The following is a 26,371-nucleotide window of genomic DNA, read 5'->3' as shown; positions in this document are numbered from 1 at the left end:
AAACTTTTGACTAATACTGTATATATGTATATATATATATATATATATATATATATGTGTATATATATATATATATATATATATATATATATATATATATATATACACACACACACACACCACCGTTCAAAAGTTTGTCCTTGTTTTCCATGAAATCATGCATGAATTTAGTTGCAAAATCAATAGGAAATATAGTCAAGACACTGACAAGGTTATAAATAATGATTTTTAATTGAAATAATTGTGTCCTTCAAACTTTGCTTGCAGACCTTTGGCAAACAGCCTTGCAGACCTTTGGCATTCTAGTTGTCAATTTGTTGAGGTAATCTGAAGAGATTTCACCTCATGCTTCCTGAAGCACATCACACAAGTTGGATTGGCTTGACGGGCACTTCTTACGTACCATACGGGCAAGTTGCTCCCACAACAGCTCAATAGGGTTGAGATCCGGTGACTGTGCTGGCCACTCCATTATAGACAGTATACCAGCTGACTGCTTCTTCCCTAAATAGTTCTTGCATAGTTTGGAGCTGTGCTTTGGGTCATTGTCCTGTTGTAGGAGGAAATTGGCTCCAATTAAGCGCTGTCCACAGGGTATGGCATGTCGTTGCAAAATGGAGTGATAGCCTTCCTTCTCCAAGATCCACCAAAGCACCCGCAGACCATCACATTGCCTCCACCATGCTTGACAGATGGCGTCAAGCACTCCTCCAGCATATTTGCATTTTTTCTGTCTCATGAATGTTCTTTGTGATCCGAACACCTCAAACTTAAGATTTGTCTGTCCATAACACTTTTTTTCCAATCTTCCTCTGTCCAGTGTCTGTGTTATTTTGCCCATCTTAATATCTTATTTTTATTGGCCAGTCTGAGATATGGCTTTTTCTTTGCAACTCTGCCTAAAAGACCAGCATCCAGGAGTCGCCTCTTCATTATTGACGTTGAGATTGGTGTTTTGCGGGTACTAATTAATGAAGCTGCCAGTTGAGGACGTGTGCGGCATCTGCTTCTCAAACTAGACACTCTAATGTACTTGTCCTCTTGCTCAGTTGTGCACCGGGGCCTCCCACTCCTCTTTCTATTCTGGTTAGAGCCAGTGTGCGCTGTTCTGTGAAGGGAGTAGTACACAGCGTTGTACAAGATCTTCAGTTTCTTGGAAATGTCTCACATGGAATAGCCTTCATTTCTCAGAACAACAATAGACTGACGAGTTTCAGAAGGAAGTACTTTGTTTCTGGCCATTTTGCGCCTATAATCAAACACACAAATGCTGATGCTCCAGATACTCAACTAGTCTAAAGGAGGACAGTTTAAGTGCTTCTTTAATCACAACAGTTTTCAGCTGTGCTAACATAATTGCAAAAGGCTTTTGTAATGATCAATTAGCCTTTTACAATAAATTTGGATTAGCTAACACAACGTGCCATTGGAACACAGGAGTGATGGTTGCTGATAATGAGCCTCCGTACGCCAATGTAGATATTCCATTAAAAATCAGCCTTTTCCAGCTACAATAGTCATCTACAACATTAACATTGTCTACACAGTATTTCTGATCAATTTGATGTTATTTTAATGGACAACAATATGTGCTTTTCTTTAAAAAAACAAGGACATTTCTAAGTGACCCCAAACTTTTGAACGGTAGTGTATATACGTTTTATTGTCAGATACTACACATTTCACTGCACCTATCCAGTTTAAAGATGTTAATAATATAAAGAGTGTTTTATTCAGTTTAATGAATGCTAACAAGAGAGAGACAGCAAAAAGTTTAACTCCAAACCATATATTTAGCTAATTATTGAAAGGCAAGGATGTTGGACAAGTAGCTACTGCCAAGTCCAGACATATAAGATGGTATTTTTCCCTCTCATGTCCATAACCAAACATATAAACAATACATCTATTCATTTACACATTATACAAGTCTTAGACATCATAACTGATCAGACAAAATGAGAGATTTTTCATAACATAAATAATGTATGTGGTCAAACTAAAGCCAACTCATTTGCTTGATTAATCCTATTTTTGTTGAGGCTGGTGCCATTTCCTTTGTCCAAGGAAAATCCATAGGCTGCAGAATGTCTTCCTCCCCACAACACACTCATACACATTTCAGTCTCACACCATATGGAAAGCCTCTTCAGTTTCACAACGTTCTATGAAAAAAACAGTACAACAAGAAGCAAACTACTGCCAGATTCATTTTTTACCCCGTCATCAGTTTTTCAGTACATCTTTTTCACAGACGTGCACTTGCTTTATGGCTCAAAGCAGCTAGTACAGACAAACAGGCGCGTGCTCAGCTTTTATGCAGTTATCCAAGGGCCATCCAGACCTAACAAATTCAGGGCCAGGATGTCAGGATCAGCATGCCATGGCATTTTGTGAGTGTGAATATGCAGAAACAGCTAGTTGACAAAGTAAACCAATTGCTGGTAGACTTGCTCCCCCTGCTGGTTGAGAAAGAATTACACCAGATAACATCAATCCCTTTCCAGACAGTTTAGGTGGGGACCTTAGGAAAACAAACACAAAACAGCTGAACTCAAGTGACTGCCTCACTGATAAGCTTCTAGTTAACCAGATAGGTAATGTGTTGTGTTGACTCTGGTTAAGCTGGGTGTCCCTGTGTTATTGTGGGGGTTCCAGGAGCTCCTTCAGATGTCCATCTGGTGCTAGCTGGTAAGGTACCTGGGACTTCTTGTTTGTGTGGCTCCGGAGGGAGGGACAGCACTGGAGAAGGAGTCTGCAGACATCTTCATGGCTCTGCTCTGCAGCCTGCTCCCTTCGTCAACACACACCATCGTAAGTGATACAACTACAGCAGGGATGGGCAACTTTGATGGGGGTGGGGCCCACAAAAGATCTGAACTCATGTTGGGCCGCCGTGGCTCACGGGTCTGTGTTCCCACATCCATAACCCCACATGCAGTCAGAGCCAGCCCTAAGTTACATTTAGTTGGCGCGGAGAGAAAATAATTGTAGTTTTACAGCTAATTTCGTGCAATTCTACATATTTTGACATATTTGCTGTTTTTAATATATCTGAGTGACAGTGACAAATAAAATCAATGGAGGCCCCCCGGCCGGTAATAGTTGGCTAGACTAACTTACCAATCTAAAACATAGGCTAATTGAGTGACTGTCAAGACTAATCTCTCATGGACAGATTCACGACTTTCGCAGGAATTTGACTTCTGGGTAACCGAGATTAGTCAGTGACTGACATAACAAGAGAAAAACTGCTGATGCACAACCAAATTTGGTCGTCACATCTTATTGGATTTCCAACATTGCGGAACAAATTGTATTTTGTCAACTTAAGTTTATAATTTTTACTTAGAAAATAAAGACGAAATGGCATGGACAAAATGATTGGCACCGCAGAGCTAGTACTTGGTTGCACATCTTTTGGTCAAGATAACTGACAACAAATGCTTCTTGTAGCCATCAAAGAGCTTGCTGCACCGTTCTACTGGCTATTTGGCCTACTCTTCAGCAGCAAAGTGCTCTAATTCTTAAACTGCTATTTTAAGATCTCGCCATAGGTTTTGGATGTGATTCAGATGTGGACTCGTCACTGGCCACTCCAGAACAGTCCAGCAGTTGGTGGAGGGACCACTCAAACATGGCAGGTAGCCTAGTGGTTAGAGCGTTGGGCCAGTAACCGAAAGGTTTCTAGATTAAATCCCCGAGCTAACAAGGTACAAATCTGTTGTTCTGCCCCTGAACAAGACAGTTAACCCACTGTTCCTAGGCCATCATTGTAAATAAGAATTTGTTCTTAACTGACTTGCCTAGTTAGTTTTTTAAATTTATCTCAGGGGTGCCAATAATTTTGCCCATGCCCAAACTTAAGTTTTAATACAAAAATAAAATTGTTTCTTCAATGTTGAAAATATATTAACGTATGGTGACAAAACGTTTTTGTTTTGCCATTTCAACTTATTTGAGAATAGGAAATTATTTAAGTAAAAGTGCAAGGGTACCTATATTTGGCTGCAACTGTGTATTTATTTATTTTTAAATCGAAGGAAAATTGATCCGTGGGCCACCAGTTGCTCATCCCTGAATTACAGTATTGCCTCACAACATAATGCTGCCGTTATAGCTTTTGTATAATTTTCCTTTTATTGCTATTGACTAGTACTGCACCTTATGTAAAGGGGAGGATCCATCACCATCACATAGCTGGGGATCTGCCCCATGGTGAAGCAACAGCTGGACCACGTCCAGCTGTCCACAGTAGGCAGATCGGTGAAGAGGAGTGGCCCCACCTGGCGTCTGAGCGTTGGCACATGCCCCGCTCTCCAGAAGGAACTTACATACAGACTTATGCCCACTGCGGCTGGCATAGTGCTGAAATAAAACAACCATTCCACATAGTTAGGAGGATCAGTTCAACTCAGCCAAAATGTGTTACCAAATATAGGTGAAATTATAATTTTTGCCTTTGGAGACATCCTCACCAGAGCAGTGTAATTGGCTGAGTCTCTTAGGTTAGGGTCTGTGCCCTTCTTGAGAAGTGATTTGACCCTCTCCAAGTCTCCATCCATTGCAGCAGACCAAATACCTGTAATATCACTCAGACTTCACTCATTACAGCTCCATATCTGTTTTGTGATCCATTTAAAACAGGAAAACTGTTGATGAGTATGAAAGTACCAAATATAGCTAGCTACCTCTTTCAAAGTCCATTTCATCCAATGTTTGGTGCGCACTGGGGGACGCAAGTTGGTGGGAACAACACCTAACGTTACATTGATGGCCTCCAGACGACATTGCAGTCTTCAGTGCAGTTGTTTATGTTCTTGTAAAAAAAATATATATAACGCATTTGAAAAACAAATGTGGTATTTCTTATATCTCGATGTCTGCCGAAGTTTGTAATGCTAGCACGAAAATAGAGGAAACGTTGCACTCAGTAGTTGGCTTCCAAGTCCCACTACTGTACCTTGCTAACGTTAGCTAGCTAATGTTGTTAGCTACAGCTAGCTAGCTCTCATAAGTAGCTAACACAGATGCTAGCGAAAACCGGACGATTGTCTGCAAACGTGTCCCTCAAAGTAACTGAGCTTGAGTTGAGCTATTTATCTGGACATTCTGGGCTCAAAGCTAATAATCTTGAACAACCACCACAGAATGTACACAAAGACTTGTATAACTAACCCGTGATGAACATGTGTACACAGGAACTCGACATTAAAGCCATGCTGTCAATATTTTCAAAATAAAGGTTTGCTACAAGAGTCAACAACGTAACTCATACAGGCAATCATTTGTTGGCTTTTTTTTTTTTTAACTAGGCAAGTCAGTTAAGAACAAATTCTTATTTTCAATGATGGCCTATTCGTCATTGTATTTTGACATCGTGTTAAATTGTTTTAAAGCCATACCATGTAATATGCGATGTAGCAAAAATGTCCCCCAACAAAGACACCACAAAAGACAATGATGGCACGGCAATGTTTAATAGAGTTAGCTAGCATACATTTGCTATATATTATTGAGTCCACTTTGTCTGTCAGCGAGGCTTGCCTAGAAAAAAGTAAATGAAAAACATTACTTACAATTTGGATACAAATTGTTTAAAACATTGAGAGAAAAAAACATGCATTAAAAAAAAGTTGCAATATTTAACTACCAACACAATTTCCCTTTATATTCAACTTCTGGGTAACTTCTTGGAGGGAAATGAATATTCAAAATTGTAAATGTCACTCACAAATAATGCCCTCAGCCGGTAAATTTCGGCATGAGGTGAGACATCAGCACAGCCAAACAAACTGCAAGATGTGTCCATCTTCGGAAGGTCTTCAGCCATCTGTAGAATTGTCATTTTAACTAGATTTTTTAAACTAGATTACTTAATGCAAATATAGGAACATCCCTTCCATCATTGGATACTTTACCATCACAACCTTTAGTAAAAGACCTAGCTACTTCTGCTTCCATATTATGAATAGGTAAAGTACTTACATTGTCCAGGGTGTCAGACAGGCTGTCAGTCACTCTTTTCCCCGCTGGGTTCATGCCATAGGACCAATGTTGACAGCAACCCTGTGACACTAGAGCCACTATCAAAAGCAGCAGCAACAAGACCTTTTTCTCTTCCATTCTGCAAAGTCAGCCTTATTACTTTTGGTAAGCAACTCAGGTGTCTTAAGGTTTTATAGGCAGCTTAGTTCCCATGTGCCACACCCACCAGTTCCATCACTGCTGCAGGAGGACACAAAGTGGATTACAGAAAAAGGCTCCACTCAAAAATATATTACAGAGCAGCTTTAAGCACCTCCACTTCAGAGACCAGGCACCCCAAATAGCCTTTTAAAAGCTTAACACTTTGGGAATGATTGTGCACTTTTACAGCAGCAACGATAAAATGAATTAGGCACATGGTCTTGGTGTTCTTCTAGGAAGTTAGTGAAAAGATAACAGTATTTCATTTGTAATTACAGTGGCTTTTGTTTATTGATAACAGTAATTTATTGAAATACATTTTTGTGCTTGAGTGCAATAATTATAGACAGGGGAGGAAGAAAAACACCCCCAGTCTTTAACTAACTTTCATTCCATATTTCTTCAATATGTTATATCAAAATAAATAACCATTGTTCTTTTCTACAAGGTCCTGATATTGACGATCTCCACACTCATGATGCAATATTCTTTATGATTGCCTTCATTATCACGACAAAAGAGTGCCTACTGTGGAATAGAGTATTGAATCTCAAAAAGGTCTCAGCTACACCTAGAAAAAAAATTCTGCAGTCTTAGACTGGTAAAATACAGTCTTTAAACATGCAAACATTTTCTTAAACAAACTGACAGATTGTTAAAATCACAGTCCAGCAGTGATAATGTTTTGCTATCCTTATAAAACGCACAAGTTTTGTAAGCACTAGATTTATAAAAAAATAAAAATAAAAAAAAAACACCACAAGCAACACATTCAACTTTTTGGTGTCCTGCGAGTAAGTAAAACAGAAGTTAGTGAACAAAATGTTTAATTTAAGACAGATTTGTGCAAAGTATAACTTCAAAACATGATTGAATTATATGCAATTCATTGTGATGGGAGTGTTGTTATACAACTATCTTCCTCGTACAACTAGGTGATCCACAAGCTTGAACATGACAGTAACATGATTAAAAAACATCTTATTCACTTTGATTATCATATTTGGATATGATGAATAATGGTTTTCATACAACAAGCGGCAAAAACCACCATGAAATGCATGCAACTAGATATAAATCAGAAAGCGGTAAAATATAAGGAGGTAGATTCACAGAGAACACCATACAAAACAACAGGCAGCTTCTGATTTCAGTGATAATCAAGGAAGAGTACATTGCATTCTTGAAATTCTGTTTCAACAGCCACAGTATTATAAGAAAAATGAAATCCACAGCATAATTAGGTGGTGCAATAACAGCAAACTCTTTTGCCATTTTGATCATGCTACAGTATGGCTTTGGCTTAGAAAAAAAAACATTATCCTAATTATAAAGCATATCTGGCATAAAACTAAGTACATTGATAAGAATGTACAGTCACACCATGCCCTTATACTGTTACTTTAAACCTTCATGCACTTATAGTTTAATAATCTTTGACATTCAGAGATGTTGCATTAAATAATCAAGAAAGTGTGTATACATCTAGAATTAAAAAAAAATGTAATAAGGTAGGATTTAATCCAGACATAATAGTAAACATACATAAAAACATTAAATGTTTTGGGGAAAAATAAGGAAAGTCAGTTAAAAGCGTCCAATACATAACAGAACCAAATATCCCTGAATGTGCTCTAGTGCAAATTATTTAAAGCTAGTATATGAGCTGGAATGCCAGGGATGTGCATAAAACTACCTGTATTGCACAAGGATCCAAGAAGCTTGATAGTAGGGGTGGGTGGGATTGGCTGGCAAAAGAAACCATTTGCCAGGCATCCATGAGATTAACCAGCCTGAACCCAGGTGGAATGTGCAGGAGATTTACCTAACACTCTGAGACATGTGCAATGCAGTCAGCATCTCTTCAAAAATGGCCCCCTTCACATTGGACCCTCTCAAGTTGGCCTCTTGTAGGTCACAGCCAGACAGATCACAGTTCTGTGAGGAGTAAAACGAAACTCAACAGTCAGTATTCTTGGTACTAATCTTAGATGTCACGGTAATAAAACAGTTATCTTAGGATGGACAACTTCATGGTATCTGACAAACCTTCAACAACAAACTTAAAATCATTACAAGAGCTGTCTAATTCCATTTGACTTCATTTTTTTGTCTCAAGATTAATCCTCTTAAATGCCATCAGCTTACCTCAAGATCGGTTCCTGCCAAAGTGGCACCCCGCAGGTTACAGTTCTTCAGCTTAGCATTTTTGAGAGTGGCCACACGCAGGTTAATTCCGGTCATCTGACTTCCCTCCATGTCAACCCCTTTCAGATTGGCACCTAATAAGACAGAAATCAGATGTTCAACACCAGAGGTTATACAAGTGTTATCAGTTCCATATTTCTCATTCCTCTTATCATACAAATCAATTAGAAAGCTTACCCTCTAAGTTGGCTTTGAGTCCAGATGGGTCCTCAAAATTGCATCCTTTGAGAGACGCCCCCTCAGCATTTGAACAGAGCATCTTCACACCCTGCAAGTTAGCACCCTAAAACAGAAAGACAAAATCAGTCCATACAGAATACTGCACATTTCTGAAATGTTGACATGCTGTAACAGGTAGGTTTCATAGGCTAATGAAGGAGCTATGGGCTCACATCAAGGTTGGCCCCAGAGAGGTCAGCGCGCTCCAGGTTTGAAGAGCATAGGTTGGCATGTGTCAGGTTGCAGCGACTCAGGTTGGCCATTTTGAAGTTGATGTAGCGCAAGTCGAGGCGAGAGAGATCAGCACCACTGAAATTAAGTCCCTTGTGGATAAATGTATTATTTGTCAGGTTCACATGTCATGTTAGTTAGACTGCATCTAATGTTCAACAGTGCGTTGTCCTTGTTGCAAATGTGTTGCGTTTTACCTGACAGCGGAGCTCTGATTTGGTGGGTGTAGCCAGCAGAAACCGAACAAACTCCTTGCGAGAGATGGGAGAGTGGTCCTCAGGTGTCTCATTATTCTGGAGAAAAGCATGGGGTGACATGGATCAATATGCTGTGTTGAAATGTAATAAATCATTTGAAATATGTAGCTTGAGTTTTTCACCTTTATTGCTACTTCCAACTGCTCAGCAAGCTGCTCAATTCCAAAGAAACGGGCCTCCTCCAAAATCCCTGAAATTCACATTTAATTTACCGATTTGAGCTAATATGTTGTCAAGATTTCAGAAATCTAAAACCTGTATTCAACATGCACAACTGAAGTGTTCTCATTCATCTGTGAGCAGTATCATAGAATAAAGGTAATGAAAGTCCTGGCTATCAATGCCATACTTACCAAGTAAATTGATTCCTTCATTGATAATGAGCTGGCCATGTCGCAGGTAATTAAGAATAGGCTCGAAGTATTCTGGGCTGCGATCAATCAGGTAAGCCCCACATTCATCCTGCTTGTTACCCCATACAGCTGCAGAGCAAGATAGAGGGACATCATTATGGGTAAATCACAAAAGGTGGCAGGGTTAGTGGTAGATGTGACAGACTTAATTATTCGTACCCTTCTCCCGAAACATGTGAGCAAGCATGCTCTCTGGCTCCTTGCTGACCAAGGTGCTCCTGTAAAAAAAGATCAGTTTGTGAGGAAAGAAGTGACCAAAGGATAAAGTGGATGGCAATAATACTGAGAGAGATGTTAATTTGTGACTTCTGATGTTCATAGACCATGGAAATAACTCATTCATTGCTTACCGTGTGGTGGTGAAGAGACGCCCTCCAATATTAAGCGTCAGCCAATCGGTGTGTGCCCCAGGCCGATCGTCTCTAGCCCTGACATCATTCTGTGGGTCTAAGATAATAACAGTATTCAGAGGGATATCTCAAACCAAATGGTTTGCAAGGAAAGAATTAGAGCACACAAACTCACCAAAAAAGGGGTCTCCCTCTGAGACATACAAAACATCATCATCCCTATAATAATAAGAAATAGTAGAGAAATTAATACGCAATATTGGCAGGAGTAAGGACCTTCCAAGTGCATGAAACTAAAGTGTTGAAGGAAGTTAACAATACCTGATGAGCGCTATGTCATCTATAAGACCACCTTTTCCATTGTATAAATTACAGGCTTTGATTCCCAACTTATTGGTTGCTACAGATAACAGGTCAGTCAAGGTCCCATACACAGCTACAACCTAATAAAAGGAAAATAGAGTTATTGTCACAAAACAGACTGATTTGGTCAAACCCATTATTTCTTGCTAACTTAAAGATAGACTCAGCAATATGACATGATGACACACAGCTAGAGCACTGCTTATAGACAGATAACAACAACAAAGTTCAAATCCACCAAGACTGCCAGGAGTTAGCGACTTAACTTTAGTCAACTCTGAGTTCAACTTGGGATAACTGGTCATACGAAAGTGGCTCACCTTTTTGGTCAGGTAAATTTCTATCGTAACGAATCCTTCAGAACTAACCTGCTCTGTGGCAGCCTAACTCCACTTACTCTGAATGAAATTGAATGAAATTACTGAGCCGCGAGTTAAGGACCAATGAAATCAGATTCCCTCCATCTTGCAAAGAGTCATCATCCCCTTCATTTGAGGTAGACAATGGATGAAATATTTTATTAATAAACATGTGTGTTAAAAATAGTCATGTTAAAATATATCACATTACACATTTTGTAAACTTCACACTAACACTTTATGTATGACTCAATAAAAAATAAATAGGTTTGGGGAAAAAGATGCTTGTGCAAAGCACACCAAAGACGGCATTAACTATAATAATAAGTAATAAAATAAAAGCCGGAACTTCTAAAAGTCAGAGCCTGCTGAATTTGCAAGACAACTTCCTTTCATTTTGATTTTGGAACAAATTAAAATGTGGCACTGTCTAAATGAAGAGTTTGGCATTCGAGAGAAAATTCTAGGTGGCATTCTGCCTTCTCCCTACCTTCTCCCTACAGTTTTCAGCCATTAGCTTCGCCCACGACTGGCTTATGTGAACTACAATCCCGATGCTGTGTTTTAGGGTTTAGAAAGGTCAATAATCATCGCTTGCGAAACGGCTTTCGAAACATATCTTTCATCAGCGGGAAAGAATCCTTCAGATAAAAAAATATACACTTACTGTGGCAGTTTTGCACAGTAACTACACTTCCCGAGTTACGCTTAGACATAGGTGTTTAGTGCATGTTATATAGCTAATTATGAACTAGGTGGTTCAAGCCCTGAACGCTGATTGGCTGACAGCCGTTGTACATCAGACCGTATTCCACGGGTATGTCAAAACATTTCTTTATACTGCTCTAATTACGTTGGTAACCAGTTTATAATAGCAATGGCACATCTGGGGTTTGTGGTATATGGCCAACATATCATGGCTAAGGGCTGTATCCAGGCACTCCCCGTTGCGCATGAGAACAGCGTAACCGTGCTATATTGCCATATACCCCCCCACCCACACACACACCACCCCTTATTGCTTAATTAGCACAGGTGGTAACCTCTTGTCTTCTGTCTGTTTTCCGCAAACAAGCGCTGCAACATGAGATATTCAGTGTGGGAACAGTAACCCTATCAAGGTATTAATTAAACCTTTTATTTTTATTTCTTGCTGATATGTAAAATAAGGTCCTTTTATGTTTCATACTTTCACTTTTGATACTTAAGTATGTTTAAAACAAAGTACTTTGACTTTTATTCAAGTAGTATTTTACTGGGTGACTAACTTGAGTCGTTTTCTATTAAGGTATCTTTACTTTTACTCAAGTATGACAATTGGGTACTTTTTCCACCACTGACGTTAGCTAGCTACACAAATTATGGGCCGCATAACTTCGATGCAACTAAACCCAGTTTGTTTGGACATTTGGCTGTTAGTGGCTTAGTTGCGTCGAAGATGAGGCTGTATTAAATTAGCTAGCTAGCTAGTCTAGCTAACGTTAGCTCAACAGCTAAGCTAACTGTACGCACCTTGCCATTTTTGGACGTCCCGTTCACAAAAACAGTAACTCTTCTCATTCTTAGTAATAATCTTTAATACTAATCCTTAGAACAATGAGCCCCAGAAGGATGCTCCAGAGGTAGCTAGCTAGCAGACTTGACAGTGGGATGAAACAGCAAGAAGACAACCTTGAACATTGGTTAACTCCAACCAACCAACCAACCAATGGAATGGGCATATTACTTAGGCGTTAAGCCTCACACCAATCAAATTCTGAAACAGAAAGTAGGTGAGCCAATCAGGGGCCATCTTTGGGTGCAATCGTTTTACAAGCCGGTGCGTGCCGTCAGTAATACTTTAAAGGTCCAATGCAGCCGGTTTTATCTCAATATCAAATCATTCCTGGGTAACAATTACGTTCCTTAATGTGATAGACCAATTATTATTTTGAATTGAAAACTAATTTACTGCCTGGTGATGCCACCAGACAGGCCAAAACTCTATCCCACCAGAAATGTCAGGCAGTCTTTTCAAAAAGCTCTTACACTAAAAGGGTATTATCATAATTTCATTTCGTTAATAAATGAAGTATATCTGGTGTTGTCCACATGCTCTGCAGTCCACACACCCATGGTAATTACTAAGTAGAATCCTTGGGATGTCCCTACCATAACCGTACCTAAATATTTAAAAATCAAAGTTTATTGGTTGCTTACACAGATGTGCAGATGTTATCGCAGGTGCAGCGAAATGCTTGTTTTCTAGCTCCAACAGTCTAGCAATACACAATCCAAAAATAAATTGAGAAATATCAGAACGAGCAGTGTTTGTGTGTGTGTGTACTCAGCAAAAAAATAAACGTCCTCTCACTGTCAACTGCGTCTATTTTCAGCAAACTTAACGTGTACATATTTGTATGAACATAACAAGATTCAACAACTGAGACACAAACTGAACAAGTTCCACATACATGTGACTAACAGAAATTGAATAATGTGTCCCTGAACAAAGGGGGGGTCAAAATCAAATCAAATCAAATTTATTTATATAGCCCTTCTTACATCAGCTGATATCACAAAGTGCTGTACAGAAACCCAGCCTAAAACCCCAAACAGCAAGCAATGCAGGTGTAGAAGCACGGTGGCTAGGAAAAACTCCCTAGAAAGGCCAAAACCTAGGAAGAAACCTAGAGAGGAACCAGGCAATTGGGGGTGGCCAGTCCTCTTCTGGCTGTGCCGGGTGGAGATTATAACAGCACATGGCCTAGATGTTCAAATGTTCATAAATGACCAGCATTGTCAAATAATAATAATCATAGTAGTTGTCGAGGGTGCAACAAGTCAGTAACACAAGAGTAAGTGTCAGTTGGCTTTTTCATAGCCGATCTTTGAGAGTATCTCTACCGCTCCTGCTGTCTCTAGAGAGTTGAAAACAGCAGGTCTGGGACAGGTAGCACGTCCGGTGAATAGGTCAGGGTTCCAGCAGGTCTGGGACAACAGGTCTGGGACAGGTAGCACATCCGGTGAACAGGTCAGGGTTCCATAGCTGCAGGCAGAACAGTTGGAACTGGAGCAGCAGCACGGCCAGGTGAACTGGGGACAGCAAGGAGTCATCAAGCCAGGTAGTCCTGAGGCATGGTCCTAGGGCTCAGGTCCTCCGAGAGAAAGAAAGAAACAAAAAGAGAGAATTAGAGAGGGCATATTTAAATTCACACTGGAAAAGACAAGAGAAATACTCCAGATGTGACAGACTGACCCTAGCCCCCCTACACATAAACTACTGCAGCATAAATACTAGGGCTGAGACAGGAGGGGTCAGGAGACACTATTGCCCCATCCGATGAAACCCCCAGACAGGGCCAAACAGGTAGGATATAACCCCACCCACTTTGCCAAAGCACAGCCTCCACACCACTGGAGGGATATCTCCAACCACCAACATACCATCCCGGGACAAGGCCGAGTATAGCCCACAAAGATCTCCGCCACGGCACAGCCCAAGGGGGGGCGCCAACCCAGACAGGAAGACCACGTCAGTGACTCAACCCACTCAAGTGACGCACCCCTCCCAGGGACGGCATGGAAGAACACCAGTAAGCCAGTGACTCAGCCCCCGTAATAGGGGTAGAGGCAGAGAATCCCAGTGGGAAGAGGTGAAACCGGCCTGGCAGAGACAGCAAGGGCAGTTCGTTGCTCCAGCCTTTCCGTTCACCTTCACACCCCTGGGCCAGACTACACTTAATCATAGGACCTACTGAAGAGATATGTCTTCAGTAAAGACTTAAAGGTTGAGACTGAGTCTGCGTCTCTCACATGGGTAGGCAGACTATTCCATAAAAATGGAGCTCTATAGGAGAAAGCCCTGCCTCCAGCTGTTTGCTTCGAAATTCTAGGAACAATTAGGAGGCCCGCGTCTTGTGACCGTAGCGTACGTGTAGGTATGTACGGCAGGACCAAATCGGAAAGATAGATAGGAGCAAGCCCATGTAATGCTTTGTAGGTTAGCAGTAAAACCTTGAAATCAGCCCTTGCCTTAACAGGAAGCCAGTGTAGGGAGGCTAGCACTGGAGTAATATGATCAAATTTTTTGGTTCTAGTCAGGATTCTAGCAGCCGTATTTGGCACAAACTGAAGTTTATTTAGTGCTTTATCCGGGTAGCCGGAAAGTAGAGCATTGCAGTAGTCCAACCTAGAAGTAACAAAGGCATGGATTCATTTTTCTGCGTCATTTTTGGACAGAAAGTTTCAGATTTTTGCAATGTTACGTAGATGGAAAAAAGCTGTCCTTGAAACAGTCTTGATATGTTCTTCAAAAGAGAGATCAGGGTCCAGAGTAACGCCGAGGTCCTTCAGTTTTATTTGAGACGACTGTACAACCATCCAGATTAATTGTCAGATTCAACAGAAGATCTCTTTGTTTCTTGGGACCTAGAACAAGCATCTCTGTTTTGTCCGAGTTTAAGAGAAGAAAGTTTGCAGCCATCCAGTTCCTTATGTCTGAGACACAGGCTTATAGCGAGGGCAATTTTGGGGCTTCACCATGTTTCATTGAAATGTACAGCTGTGTGTCATCCGCATAGCAGTGAAATTTAACATTATGTTTTCGAATGACATCCCCAAGAGGTAAAATATATAGTGTAAACAATACTGGTCCTAAAACGGAACCTTGAGGAACACCGAAATTTACAGTTGATTTGTCAGAGGACAAACCATTCACAGAGACAAACTGATATCTTTCCGACAGATAAGACCTAAACCAGGCCAGAACATGTCCATGTAGACCAATTTGGGTTTCCAATCTCTCCAAAAGAATGTGGTGATCGATGGTATCAAAAGCAGTACTAAGATCTAGGAGCACGAGGACAGACGCAGAACCTCGGTCTGACATCATTAAAAGGTCATTTACCACCTTCACAAGTGCAGTCTCAGTGCTATGATGGGGTCTAAAACCAGACTGAAGCGTTTCGTGTACATTGTTTGCCTTCAGGAAGGCAGTGAGTTGCTGCTCAACAGCTTTTTCTAAAATTTGAGAGGAATGGAGGATTTGATATAGGCCGATAGTTTTTTATAATTTCTGGGTCAAGATTTGGCTTTCAAAATCAAAAGTAACAGCGCCAGATACTGACTTTTTTATTGCGCTGGCCATATCTGCAGTCTTCATGCCTTGTTGCAGCATGCCTAAGGCACGTTTACGCAGATGAGCAGGGACCCTAGGCATTTTTCAGAATCAGTAGAAAGGCCTCTTTTGTGTCCTAAGTTTTCATAACTGTGACCTTAGTTGCCTACCGTCTGTAAGCTGTTATTGTCTTAACGACCGTTCCACAGGTGCACGTTCATTAATTCAGAAGATAGCCCTATTTGGTAAAAGACCAAGTCCATATTATGGCAAGAACAGCTCAAATAAGCAAAGAGAAACAACAGTCCATCATTACCTTAAGACATTTAAGACAGTCAATAAGGAAAATGTCAAGAACTTTAAATAGTTTTTTTTTTTCAAGTGCAGTCGCAAAAACCATCAAGAGCTATGATTGAAACTGGCTCTCATGAGGACAGTCACAGGAATGGAAGACCCAGAGTCACCTCTGCTGAAGAGGATACGTTTATTAGAGTTGTCAGCCTCAGAAATTGCAGCCCAAATAAATGCTTCACAGAGTTCAAGTAACAGACACATCTCAACATCAACTGTTCAGAGGAGACTGTGTGAATCGGGCCTTCGTGGTCGAATTGCTGCAAAGAAACCACTACAAAGGACACCAATAAGAAGAGACTTGCTTGGAACAAGAAACACGAGCAATGGACATCAGACCAGTGGAAATTTGTCCTTTGGTCTGGAGTCCAAATTTGATATTTTTGGTTCCAACTGCCGTGTCTTTGTGAGACACAGAGTAGGTGAACGGATGATCTCCGCATATGTATTTCCCACCGTAAAGCATTGAGGCGGCAGGTAGCCTAGTGGTTAGAGCGTTGGGCATGTAACCAAAAGGTTGCTAGATTGAATCCCTGAGCTGACAAGGTAAAAATCTGTCATTCTGCCCCTGAACAAGGCAGTTAACCCACTGTTCCCCGGTAGGCCATCATTGTAATTAAGAACTTGTTCTTAGCTGACTTGCCTAGTTAAATCAATTTTAAAAATGTATGGTGTGTGGGTGCTTTGCTGGTGACACTGTCTGTAATTTATTTAGAATTCAAGGCCCACTTAACCAGCATGACTACCACAGCATTCTGCAGCGATACGCTATCCCGTCTGGTTTGCGCTTAGTGGGACTATCATTTGTTTTTCAACAGGATAATGACCGAACACACCTCCAGGCTGTGTAAGGGCTATTTAACTAAGGGGAGTGATGGCGTCCTGCATCAGATGACCTGGCCTCCACAAATCCCCCGACCTCAACCAAAATTAGATGGTTTGGGATGAGTCGGACCGCAGAGTCCGCAGCCAACAAGTGCTCAGCATATGTGGGAACTCCTTCAAGACTGTTGGAAAAGCATTCCAGGTGAAGCTGGTTGAGAGAATGCCAAGAGTGTGCAAAGCTGTCAAAGGCAAAGTGTGGCTATTTGAAGAATCTCAAACAAATCAAAATCAACCAAGACAACGCAGGAGTGGCTTTGGGACAAGTTTCTGAATATCCTTGAGTTGCCCAGACTTGAACCCGATCAAACGTCTCTGGAGAGCTCCCCATTCAACCTGACAGAGCTTGAGAGGATCTGCAGTGAGAATTTTATTCAAAATCAGTGTTGCTAATGTATTCAGCACAACAAAAATAACCACATCCCAGCAGTGCACTAATTTATTATAATGAAAGGCATTCTTTCAGCAATACTGTTAATTTTAGTGTTAGTATTTGCTTAAAGGAGTTATTATACCAGCAGGATATGGTCACACGGTTCCTCTTGAAACAAAAAAAAAATAAATACACATTTTGATATAAAATGAAGTCAGTAATTCCAATTCGGTTTAAATTGCAAATATCCAGCAGAAAACATGACAACCAACCCATTATCATGTCAGCATACCTTTTGGTGCAGTTTAAAGTTCAGATTAATTAGAGGAAGTAAACCATACCAGTTTGGATAATATTCTCCAATGTGACAGTGCTTTTAACTCATATGGTCCACTCAAGATTTAATATTAGTCTCCTTACAATGTTGAGTTAAATGATGAACTGATCAAATATTTAATAGAATTTAGATCCACTTGGGTTTGAAATAAAGGAAAGTTCTCAGAAATTGCAACATCTGTACATTTTTTTTTTTATCCATCAGTGTCTCATCTTTCAACAGTTGAATATGAAGCAACACTTAAATGGAGTCGAGGTGTAAGTTACAGTACACTGGGTCATATTTTAACATTTAAACTGTCTCCATTCAGACTGTGGGAAATAAGGAGACAACTTTATAACTAGTTCTTAAGGTATCTTTGCACACTGTTTAATGTGCCACAGTAACAACGCCCAAAAGGTAAAAACAAGTCTTAATTGAATCTATGAAAGTAAAGCATAACGTTCACCTTCATTGTCATTTAAGTGATGGATTTTATGGGGCATAACACAGCAGAATAAATACATAATTTGATTCAAGCAATGCCTTGAACGTGTTAAACAAAAATAAAAATCCACAATATCAAGAGATGCAACTTAAAGCCTTGTCATTGGGACAGGTTCTGGGTCTGTCTGGTAAATGCTGGTCAACACTTTGCCAGTCCTGGCCAGTTTCCCTGTCATATGGCGTGTAGGGGAGTCGGTAGAAGGCATGCCATAGGGAGTCATGGGCTCTCCCCATCAGGGAGTTGGTGATAATGTAAGTTGGTGGACTAGTTGGACTTTTTTGGGGGCAGAATAGGAGCACCGCCAGTCTCTTCAGAAGGTCTTCCGATGGATGGCACGTGCTCGGTCTTCCTCATACTCCTTCTTTGAAACCCACATCTTCTTGAAGGTGTCCAGTGACGCAAGGATGGAGCCCCTTAAAGCATACAACAGAGGATCATTACTGTCCATTACTCTGAAAACAGACTAATCTGAGTGTGGCTGATCACATGACATTACTTACCCTATCCACGTGGAGTAGAGTCGTTCTTGAGGTGCAGAGATCTAACAGAGTAAAACAGGAAAATAAACTGGCTGTGAAACAGCACAACTAGTTCAGAAATATGTTGCACCAACATTAAACATACTACATTGAAATTGCTGCTCAGTGCTCATACATTAGGTAAATACAGCGCCAAGGTTAAGGCAGCAAATACCTTTATTTTCACATCTTTAGGTGCCAACTTTTTTACTTCACTTAACAACCGGTCACCAAAACCTTTGGGACAGAAAAAGAATTAAACAGGGAGAGTAATACAATTAGCCAATACTGAAGGAGTGGAGTTTGTTTGCTACAGTCCTCAATATGTAATTGGTGGGACAGGACTCTAGTCCATACCTTTGAGGAGTGTGGAGCCCCCAGAGAGAACAATGTTGGAAAAGAGTGTACGTCGCAGGTCCATGTCGGACTTCTGGATGGCAAAAGCAAGAACTTCGTGGATTCCTTCACTCTCGTCCCCTATCAGGTCTGGACGAAAGAGGAGCTCTGGGGCTCTGAACCGAGCAGGGCCAATCTACAAAGGGGATAACAAGCTGTCAATTATTCAGTAAAATACAACAGTAAGTAGTAATATTTAACTTCCAGAACACAATCTTAAACATTTTGAGAATGTATCTAACATGACTCACATCCAATGTGCTGCCATCAGGAAGAGTGTACTGCACCTTCTCCGTCTCCAAGGTCTCATCTTTTTGTGGGTTCAGTGAAAAGTAGCATGCTCTCTGCAGAGGTAAACAATTAGGGTGACAGGTGTCAAGGACAAAGAATGAAACGAATAACAGGACTGATTAGTGTCTTGAAGATGTATACAACTATTTGTCTTGACCCCATCAAAAATACTAGAATTTCTTCATCCATACCTCTTTGATAGTGCGCACAACCTCAAACTCAGCTGAGGTGTGGAAGTCATAGCCTTCCTTGCGCAGTAGCAGGCGTAGGTAGCGTGAGACATCACGCCCAGCAATGTCGACCCGCATGATAGAGTGAGGGATGGCAAAGCCTTCATAGATGGGCACAGCATGGGTTACCCCATCACCAGCATCCAGCACCACTCCTGTTGTCCGGCCTGTGGCATATCTGCAATATCTCTACAGTTACTAATGCATTACATGTCATATTAACCTGGGGTTTCCTTAGTTGTCACTAGCTACCACAGCCATAGGAGGGAGGGGTTTTATGACCTATATGGCTGTGATAACTAGTGACAACCATTTTCCTCCTCAGGGAGTGAATTCTTTAAATGTACCGGTATGCCCAACATAAGGCTGGCAAACAAGATATCTAAAGGGAAAAACAAACTCACAAGCTTAATACTGCCTGCATGGAGATGAAGAGTGCTGGTACATTGAAGGTCTCAAAGAACACCTCTGCTGCACGCTCCCGGTTTTTACTTGGGTTCAAGGGGGCCTCTGTCAGCAGCACAGGATGCTAAAGGACATTAGGAGAAATGCAAAAGAAAGTCAATGCAGTGAAACAGTAAAAAAAAATAAAAAATCAAATTCATATTCACTTCAAGAAGCCCTAAGAGAGAACACCAGCTCTCATGATCAAATTAAAAGTACCCAGAATAAGTGTGTGTCACAGAAACCAGAGAAAAATACCTCTTCAGAGAAGGTCTGTAGTTGCTCCTTAGAGTACACATATTGCCAGATGCGCTCCATGTCATTCCAGTCCTTCACAATACCGTGCTCCATTGGGTACCGTACAGACAGGAGCCCCCTGTGTTCCTACAACCACATGGAGAGAGAAAGTCTTTGGAATAGCAGCCAAAGTACTATATTTTGTTTAAAAATACAGATTTAGTGTTAAAAACAGCCTACATATAGGCATAGAGGCCCATAAATCCCTTTACATTATCAGTGACACAGGGCCACAGGCATCAGTCTTAGAAGAGCACTGTACCTCTGCTTTTGGGCCAATGAAGAGATCTCCTTCCAGAGCACCTGCCATCACCCGAACATGCTTTGGACGACCCACACTAGAAGGTAAACACATGGATCATTTTACATTTCATTCAAACAAAGCATTTCAGTCAAATACATTTAAGTATTTAATATTATAGTGTTGAGATGGCTGTAGTGTTTGATCTTACTAGTTTGGGAAGCAGTATTTGGGGATCTGGTCTCCTGCAAAACCAGCTTTAACAACACCTGAGCCCTGAAAGAGAAAGTAAGAAAATGTAGGTCCTTGCAATGTTGGCTACATATATTAACTCATTTATTATAGGGACTGAGGGCGTCTCTGTTCATCCTGTTTGTACAGTGATATCAGTCAGTAGTCATGAGACAGTGCTGAGGGGCAGCACACCGGCCTATTGTAAAGTACTGTATCAGACCCCAATATCAATAGTAAAAATGCTGTTCCTTAATTCTTGTACTCTAATGCCTTGTATTGATTACGATCAGCAACACAATGATGCATAAGTAAATTATTCTTAATTTTATTTCAATGATGCTGCTATCAAGTAGCCTGAAGAGAAAGGCTGTTAATAATCTAGCCTAACGTTAGAAGATGCGCTAGTTTCCTAACTCGTCCTTTCTTTCATAATTAACGTTAGCTAGACTTATTTATAGCTAGCTGGCAAACTAACCTAACTGTTGAAAAGTAAGATACATTCTTTTACTCTGGGAGCTCCCCATAGTTAGCATACTGCATAGGGATGGATTGGTTGGGGATGCAACCATCAAACGTTATCTTGTTGTTAGCCTTGGTTATCACCCTTCCCATCTCACAATGCTAAAGCAGGTAGCTAACTAGCTACTGACTGAGTCGCAAAGCTAGTCAGTGGCTTTAGCAAAGATATTTGATCTCTGTGGCTTTAGCTAGCTAATCTTGTTAGCTAACCATCTAGCCAATAAGAGGGTTTGCAAAAGCATACCACTAGCTAATCAGCTAGCTAGCTAACTTTATCTATAAACAAGACAACGACCACCACCCATTAACTAACGTTAGCGACTTTTCGGTTACCTTAGTTACCGTTACATTTACCAATGGTGTTGGCTACTTACATTATCAATAACCACAGGCTGATTTGCTATTATATCGTAGGACTCCATGGTAATATAGGTCCTTTATGAATCCCTTTTTCCTAGCATTGTAGTTAGCTGATTTCGCCTTGTTATGTGGCGCAACGATGCAGATATAAATGTATAGCTATATAGGCTCAGCTATATAGCCCACTCTATGTGCAACGATTAGAGCGTGGTTTTTGTGATGTTGTCGACGTACAGCCACACAAGCCAATCGCAAGCCATTGGAAGTAAAACGGTGACGTATGAAGCTTAGCTAGCAACAATAGGGTGCACGCAGTGGTGTAAAAATACTTTAAAGTTCTACTTAAGTAGTTTTTTGGGGGATCTGTACTTTACTATTTATATTTTGTACTTTTACTCCATACATTTTCCCGGACACCCAAAAGTACATTTTGACAGAACAATTGTCCAATTCTCACACTTATCAAGAGAACATCCCTGGTCATCCCTACTACCTCTGATCCGGCGGACTCACTAAACACACACCCTTCGCTTGTAAATTATGTCTGAGCCACTCTCCAACACTATCTGTCAATTTAAAAAAAATAATTGTGCCGAATGGTTTGCTTAATGTAAGGAACTTGACATGATTTATACTTTTACTTTTGATACTTAAGTACATTTTAGCAATTCTATTTACATTTGATACTTAAGTATATTTAAAACCAAACACTTTTAGACTTTTACATTTACATTACATTTACATTTAAGTCATTTAGCAGACGCTCTTATCCAGAGCGACTTACAAATTGGTGCATTCACCTTATAATATCCAGTGGAACAACCACTTTACAATAGTGCATCTAAATCTTTTAGGGGGGGGGTTAGAAGGATTACTTTATCCTATCCTAGGTATTCCTTAAAGAGGTGGGGTTTCAGGTGTCTCCGGAAGGTGGTGATTGACTCCGCTGTCCTGGCGTCGTGAGGGAGCTTGTTCCACCATTGGGGTGCCAGAGCAGCGAACAGTTTTGACTGGGCTGAGCGGGAACTGTGCTTCCTCAGAGGTAGGGGGGCCAGCAGGCCAGTGGTGGATGAACGCAGTGCCCTTGTTTGGGTGTAGGGCCTGATCAGAGCCTGAAGGTATGGAGGTGCCGTTCCCTTCACAGCTCCGTAGGCAATCACCATGGTCTTGTAGCGGATGCGAGCTTCAACTGGAAGCCAGTGGAGAGAGCGGAGGAGCGGGGTGACGTGAGAGAACTTGGGAAGGTTGAACACCAGACGGGCTGCGGCGTTCTGGATGAGTTGTAGGGGTTTAATGGCACAGGCAGGGAGCCCAGCCAACAGTGAGTTGCAGTAATCCAGACGGGAGATGACAAGTGCCTGGATTAGGACCTGCGCCGCTTCCTGTGTGAGGCAGGGTCGTACTCTGCGAATGTTGTAGAGCATGAACCTACAGGATCGGGTCACCGCCTTGATGTTAGTGGAGAACGACAGGGTGTTGTCCAGGATCACGCCAAGGTTCTTAGCACTCTGGGAGGAGGACACAAGGGAGTTGTCAACCGTGATGGCGAGATCATGGAACGGGCAGTCCTTCCCCGGGAGGAAGAGCAGCTCCATCTTGCCGAGGTTCAGCTTGAGCTGGTGATCCGTCATCCACACTGATATGTCTGACAGACATGCAGAGATGCGATTCGCCGCCTGGTTATCAGAAGGGGGAAAGGAGAAGATTAATTGTGTGTCGTCTGCATAGCAATGATAGGAGAGACCATGTGAGGATATGACAGAGCCAGGATATGACAGAGCACAGGGTAGGGCAGTGTGAGCAGGACCAGCGGTGTCGTTTGACTTAGCAAACGAGGATCGGATATCGTCAACCTTCTTTTCAAAATGGTTGACGAAGTCATCCGCAGAGAGGGAGGAGGGGGGGGAGGGGGAGGAGGATTCAGGAGGGAGGAGAAGGTAGCAAAGAGCTTCCTAGGGTTAGAGGCAGATGCTTGGAATTTAGAGTGGTAGAAAGTGGCTTTAGCAGCAGAGACAGAAGAGGAGAATGTAGAGAGGAGGGAGTGAAAGGATGCCAGGTCCGCAGGGAGGCGAGTTTTCCTCCATTTCCGCTCGGCTGCCCGGAGCCCTGTTCTGTGAGCTCGTAGTGAGTCGTCAAGCCACGGAGCAGGAGGGGAGGACCGAGCCGGCCTGGAGGATAGGGGACAGAGAAAATCAAAGGATGCAGAAAGGGAGGAGAGGAGGGTTGAGGAGGCAGAATCAGGAGATAGGTTGGAGAAGGTTTGAGCAGAGGGAAGAGATGATAGGATGGAAGAGGAGAGAGTAGCGGGAGAGAGAGAGCGAAGGTTGGGACGGCGCAATACCATCCGAGTAGGGGCAGAGTGAGAAGTGTTGGATGAGAGCAAGAGGGAAAAGGATACAAGGTAGTGGTCGGAGATTTGGAGGGGAGTTGCAATGAGATTAGTGGAAGAACAGCATCTAGTAAAGATGAGGTCAAGCGTATTGCCTGCCTTGTGAGTAGGGGGGGAAGGTGAGAGGGTGAGGTCAAAAGAGGAGAGGAGTGGAAAGAAGGAGGCAGAGAGGAATGAGTCAAAGGTAGACGTGGGGAGGTTAAAGTCACCCAGAACTGTGAGAGGTGAGCCATCTTCAGGAAGGGAACTTATCAAGGCGTCAAGCTCATTGAACTCTCCAAGGGAACCTGGAGGGCGATAAATGATAAGGATGTTAAGCTTGAAAGGGCTGGTAACTGTGACAGCATGGAATTCAAATGAGGAGATAGACAGATGGGTCAGGGGCGAAAGAGAGAATGTCCACTTGGGAGAGATGAGGATTCCAGTGCCACCACCCCGCTGGCTCGATGCTCTAGGGGTATGCGAGAACACGTGGGCAGACGAAGAGAGAGCAGTAGGAGTAGCAGTGTTATCTGTGGTAATCCATGTTTCCGTCAGCGCCAGGAAGTCTAGGGACTGGAGGGTAGCATAGGCTGAGATGAACTCAGCCTTGTTGGCTGCAGACCGGCAGTTCCAGAGGCTGCCGGAGACCTGGAACTCCACGTGGGTCGTGCGCGTTTTACTCAAGTAGTATTTTACTGCGTGACTTTCACTTTTACTTGAGTTACTTTATAATAAGGTATCTTTTACTTTTACTCAAGTATGACAATGGTGTACATTTTCCACCACTGGGTGCAAGCACCCTGAAAATAAAAGCTCACCATTGAAACTGATCCAAATGGATACAAGTAGTGGAATAATGCCATATCTAGACCACTAGATAATGCTAAACGAGGTTGGAATGTTGTTACATAACTTAAAAATAATGCAATAATAATTAATTTGACAAACAGTAAAAAAAAAATTCAGATCCCTCTGTGGATGTATTAGACTGCATAATTGCATTGGGGGCATGCATATGTCCACTGTACAGCCAGCTTCACCTACTCGGTGACACCCACAGATTACAATTCCAAAGAGTTTACACAAATATTATTAAGGTAATAGCTCTTAATGCAGGACCTGGTAGGACTACCCTGTAGCAAAGAATCAAACAAAAATATTTTCCATAGGCTGTGGGCCGTACCTGTTTAACTTGTATTTTTTTCTTCTGAAGTGGGCTCTCTAAAAGCAGAGTGCATCAATGCTTCCCGTTGGAGCCAATGTTTTTAATGTATTAACTTTTTTTTGTATCCTTTCATTAACTAGGAAAGTCTGTTAACTCTGGGCTAGGCGGGACGAATTCGTCCCACCTACGTAACAGCCACTTTAAGCCCGTGGCGCGAATTTTCAAAACCTTAAAAATCCTATTACTTCAATTTCTCAAATATATGACTATTTTACAGCTATTTAAAGACAAGACTCTCGTTAATCTAACCACACTGTCCGATTTCAAAAAGGCTTTACAACGAAAGCAAAACATTAGATTATGTCAGCAGAGTACCAAGCCAGAAATAATCAGACACCCATTTTTCAAGCTAGCATATGTCACATAAACCCAGAAGACAGCTAAATGCAGCACTAACCTTTTACAAACTTCATCAGATGACACACCTAGGACATCATGTTACACACAGCATGCATTCTTTTGTTCAATAAAGGTCATATTTATATATAAAAACAGCATTTTACATCGGCGTCTGACGTTGACTAACTATTTTCCCCTCAAATGCGTCCCGGGAAACAGTGCATACTTCCCTTTATTACTATTCGAAAACAATTTTTTAAATTTATATTGTCAATCTAACATTTATAGATGAATATCTCTTGAGAACACCTGTCATACCAGATTTTAAATTAACTTTACTGGGTAATCACACTTTGCGATAAAAGGAGATGCGATACTCAGAAAATGAGCCTGGAAAACTAGCGCCGCGCCATCTTGGAACAATCGCAAGTCACATCTGATCTTGTATAATATTGTCAATAATCGCCTACCTTTAGTTGTCTTCATCAGAAAGCACTTCCAGGAATCCCAGGTCCACAACAGATGTATTTTCGGTCGAAAAAGTCCATCATTCATGTTCCATTAGCCTGCTGTTGGTAGCGTGTCCTAGGGCTATCTCCAAATCATCCGACGTGCGCGGGACAGTAGTTTCGGAAAATGTACTTTTTACTTCCTCTAGGTTCGTTCAAACATGTCAAACGTTGTAAAACATTCATCTTCAGGGCCTGTAACACCAAGAGAGCCAATAAGATTCGACGGGGACGATTGCAGAGTGTTTTGAAACGTTTCCAAAGGTGGGGGTAGACTGGG

General features: G+C 41.6%; 3 protein-coding genes across 3 annotated transcripts; all 3 read right to left on the bottom strand.

Moving 5' to 3' along the window:
* Positions 1 to 1,643: 1,643 nt before the first annotated feature.
* ankrd39 (ankyrin repeat domain 39) lies at positions 1,644 to 5,385 on the bottom strand. Its single transcript, XM_014160179.2, has 4 exons — positions 4,692 to 5,385; positions 4,479 to 4,582; positions 4,165 to 4,368; positions 1,644 to 2,787 (listed from the first exon to the last, which is right to left on the bottom strand). The coding sequence occupies exons 1-4, from the start codon at positions 4,789 to 4,791 to the stop codon at positions 2,641 to 2,643; spliced, it is 555 nt and encodes a 184-aa protein (XP_014015654.1). The 5' UTR covers positions 4,792 to 5,385; the 3' UTR covers positions 1,644 to 2,640.
* Positions 5,386 to 6,999: 1,614 nt separating this feature from the next.
* LOC106579866 (BTB/POZ domain-containing protein KCTD9) lies at positions 7,000 to 12,265 on the bottom strand. The gene is made up of 12 exons (XM_014160176.2): positions 12,102 to 12,265; positions 10,189 to 10,310; positions 10,043 to 10,086; positions 9,868 to 9,964; positions 9,677 to 9,735; positions 9,458 to 9,586; positions 9,227 to 9,294; positions 9,045 to 9,140; positions 8,790 to 8,939; positions 8,575 to 8,680; positions 8,338 to 8,471; positions 7,000 to 8,127 (listed from the first exon to the last, which is right to left on the bottom strand). The coding sequence occupies exons 1-12, from the start codon at positions 12,147 to 12,149 to the stop codon at positions 8,011 to 8,013; spliced, it is 1,170 nt and encodes a 389-aa protein (XP_014015651.1). The 5' UTR covers positions 12,150 to 12,265; the 3' UTR covers positions 7,000 to 8,010.
* Positions 12,266 to 17,341: 5,076 nt separating this feature from the next.
* Positions 17,342 to 21,894, bottom strand: LOC106579867 (beta-centractin). Its single transcript, XM_014160178.2, has 11 exons — positions 21,662 to 21,894; positions 20,746 to 20,810; positions 20,556 to 20,631; positions 20,255 to 20,380; positions 19,957 to 20,081; positions 19,514 to 19,730; positions 19,283 to 19,375; positions 18,993 to 19,167; positions 18,811 to 18,872; positions 18,618 to 18,658; positions 17,342 to 18,530 (listed from the first exon to the last, which is right to left on the bottom strand). Exons 1-11 carry the CDS (start codon positions 21,707 to 21,709, stop codon positions 18,428 to 18,430), a joined length of 1,131 nt encoding a protein of 376 aa, XP_014015653.1. The 5' UTR covers positions 21,710 to 21,894; the 3' UTR covers positions 17,342 to 18,427.
* Positions 21,895 to 26,371: the final 4,477 nt, after the last annotated feature.

This window comes from Salmo salar, chromosome ssa20, assembly GCF_905237065.1.
Source record: "Salmo salar chromosome ssa20, Ssal_v3.1, whole genome shotgun sequence".
In the NCBI taxonomy this organism is placed as follows: Eukaryota; Metazoa; Chordata; class Actinopteri; order Salmoniformes; family Salmonidae; genus Salmo; species Salmo salar.
The sequence above is the reverse complement of the archived record's forward strand: the minus strand, read 5'-3'. Positions and strand labels throughout refer to the sequence as shown.

Coding starts and splice junctions, on each gene's coding strand:
- LOC106579866 (XM_014160176.2), bottom strand. CDS start 12,149: ATGAGAAGAGTTACTGTTTTTGTGAACGGGACGTCCAAAAATGGCAAG. Junction 9,965..10,042: donor AGAGGGAGACCCCTTTTTTG/GTGAGTTTGTGT, acceptor TTATTATCTTAG/ACCCACAGAATGATGTCAGG. Junction 8,472..8,574: donor ACTCAAAGCCAACTTAGAGG/GTAAGCTTTCTA, acceptor CTGTCTTATTAG/GTGCCAATCTGAAAGGGGTT.
- LOC106579867 (XM_014160178.2), bottom strand. CDS start 21,709: ATGGAGTCCTACGATATAATAGCAAATCAGCCTGTGGTTATTGATAAT. Junction 20,811..21,661: donor AGCCTGTGGTTATTGATAAT/GTAAGTAGCCAA, acceptor TTTCTCTTTCAG/GGCTCAGGTGTTGTTAAAGC. Junction 19,168..19,282: donor CTGATGGCAGCACATTGGAT/GTGAGTCATGTT, acceptor TCCCCTTTGTAG/ATTGGCCCTGCTCGGTTCAG.
- ankrd39 (XM_014160179.2), bottom strand. CDS start 4,791: ATGTCGTCTGGAGGCCATCAATGTAACGTTAGGTGTTGTTCCCACCAA. Junction 4,583..4,691: donor TGAAATGGACTTTGAAAGAG/GTAGCTAGCTAT, acceptor GTGATATTACAG/GTATTTGGTCTGCTGCAATG. Junction 4,369..4,478: donor CAGCCAATTACACTGCTCTG/GTGAGGATGTCT, acceptor GTTTTATTTCAG/CACTATGCCAGCCGCAGTGG.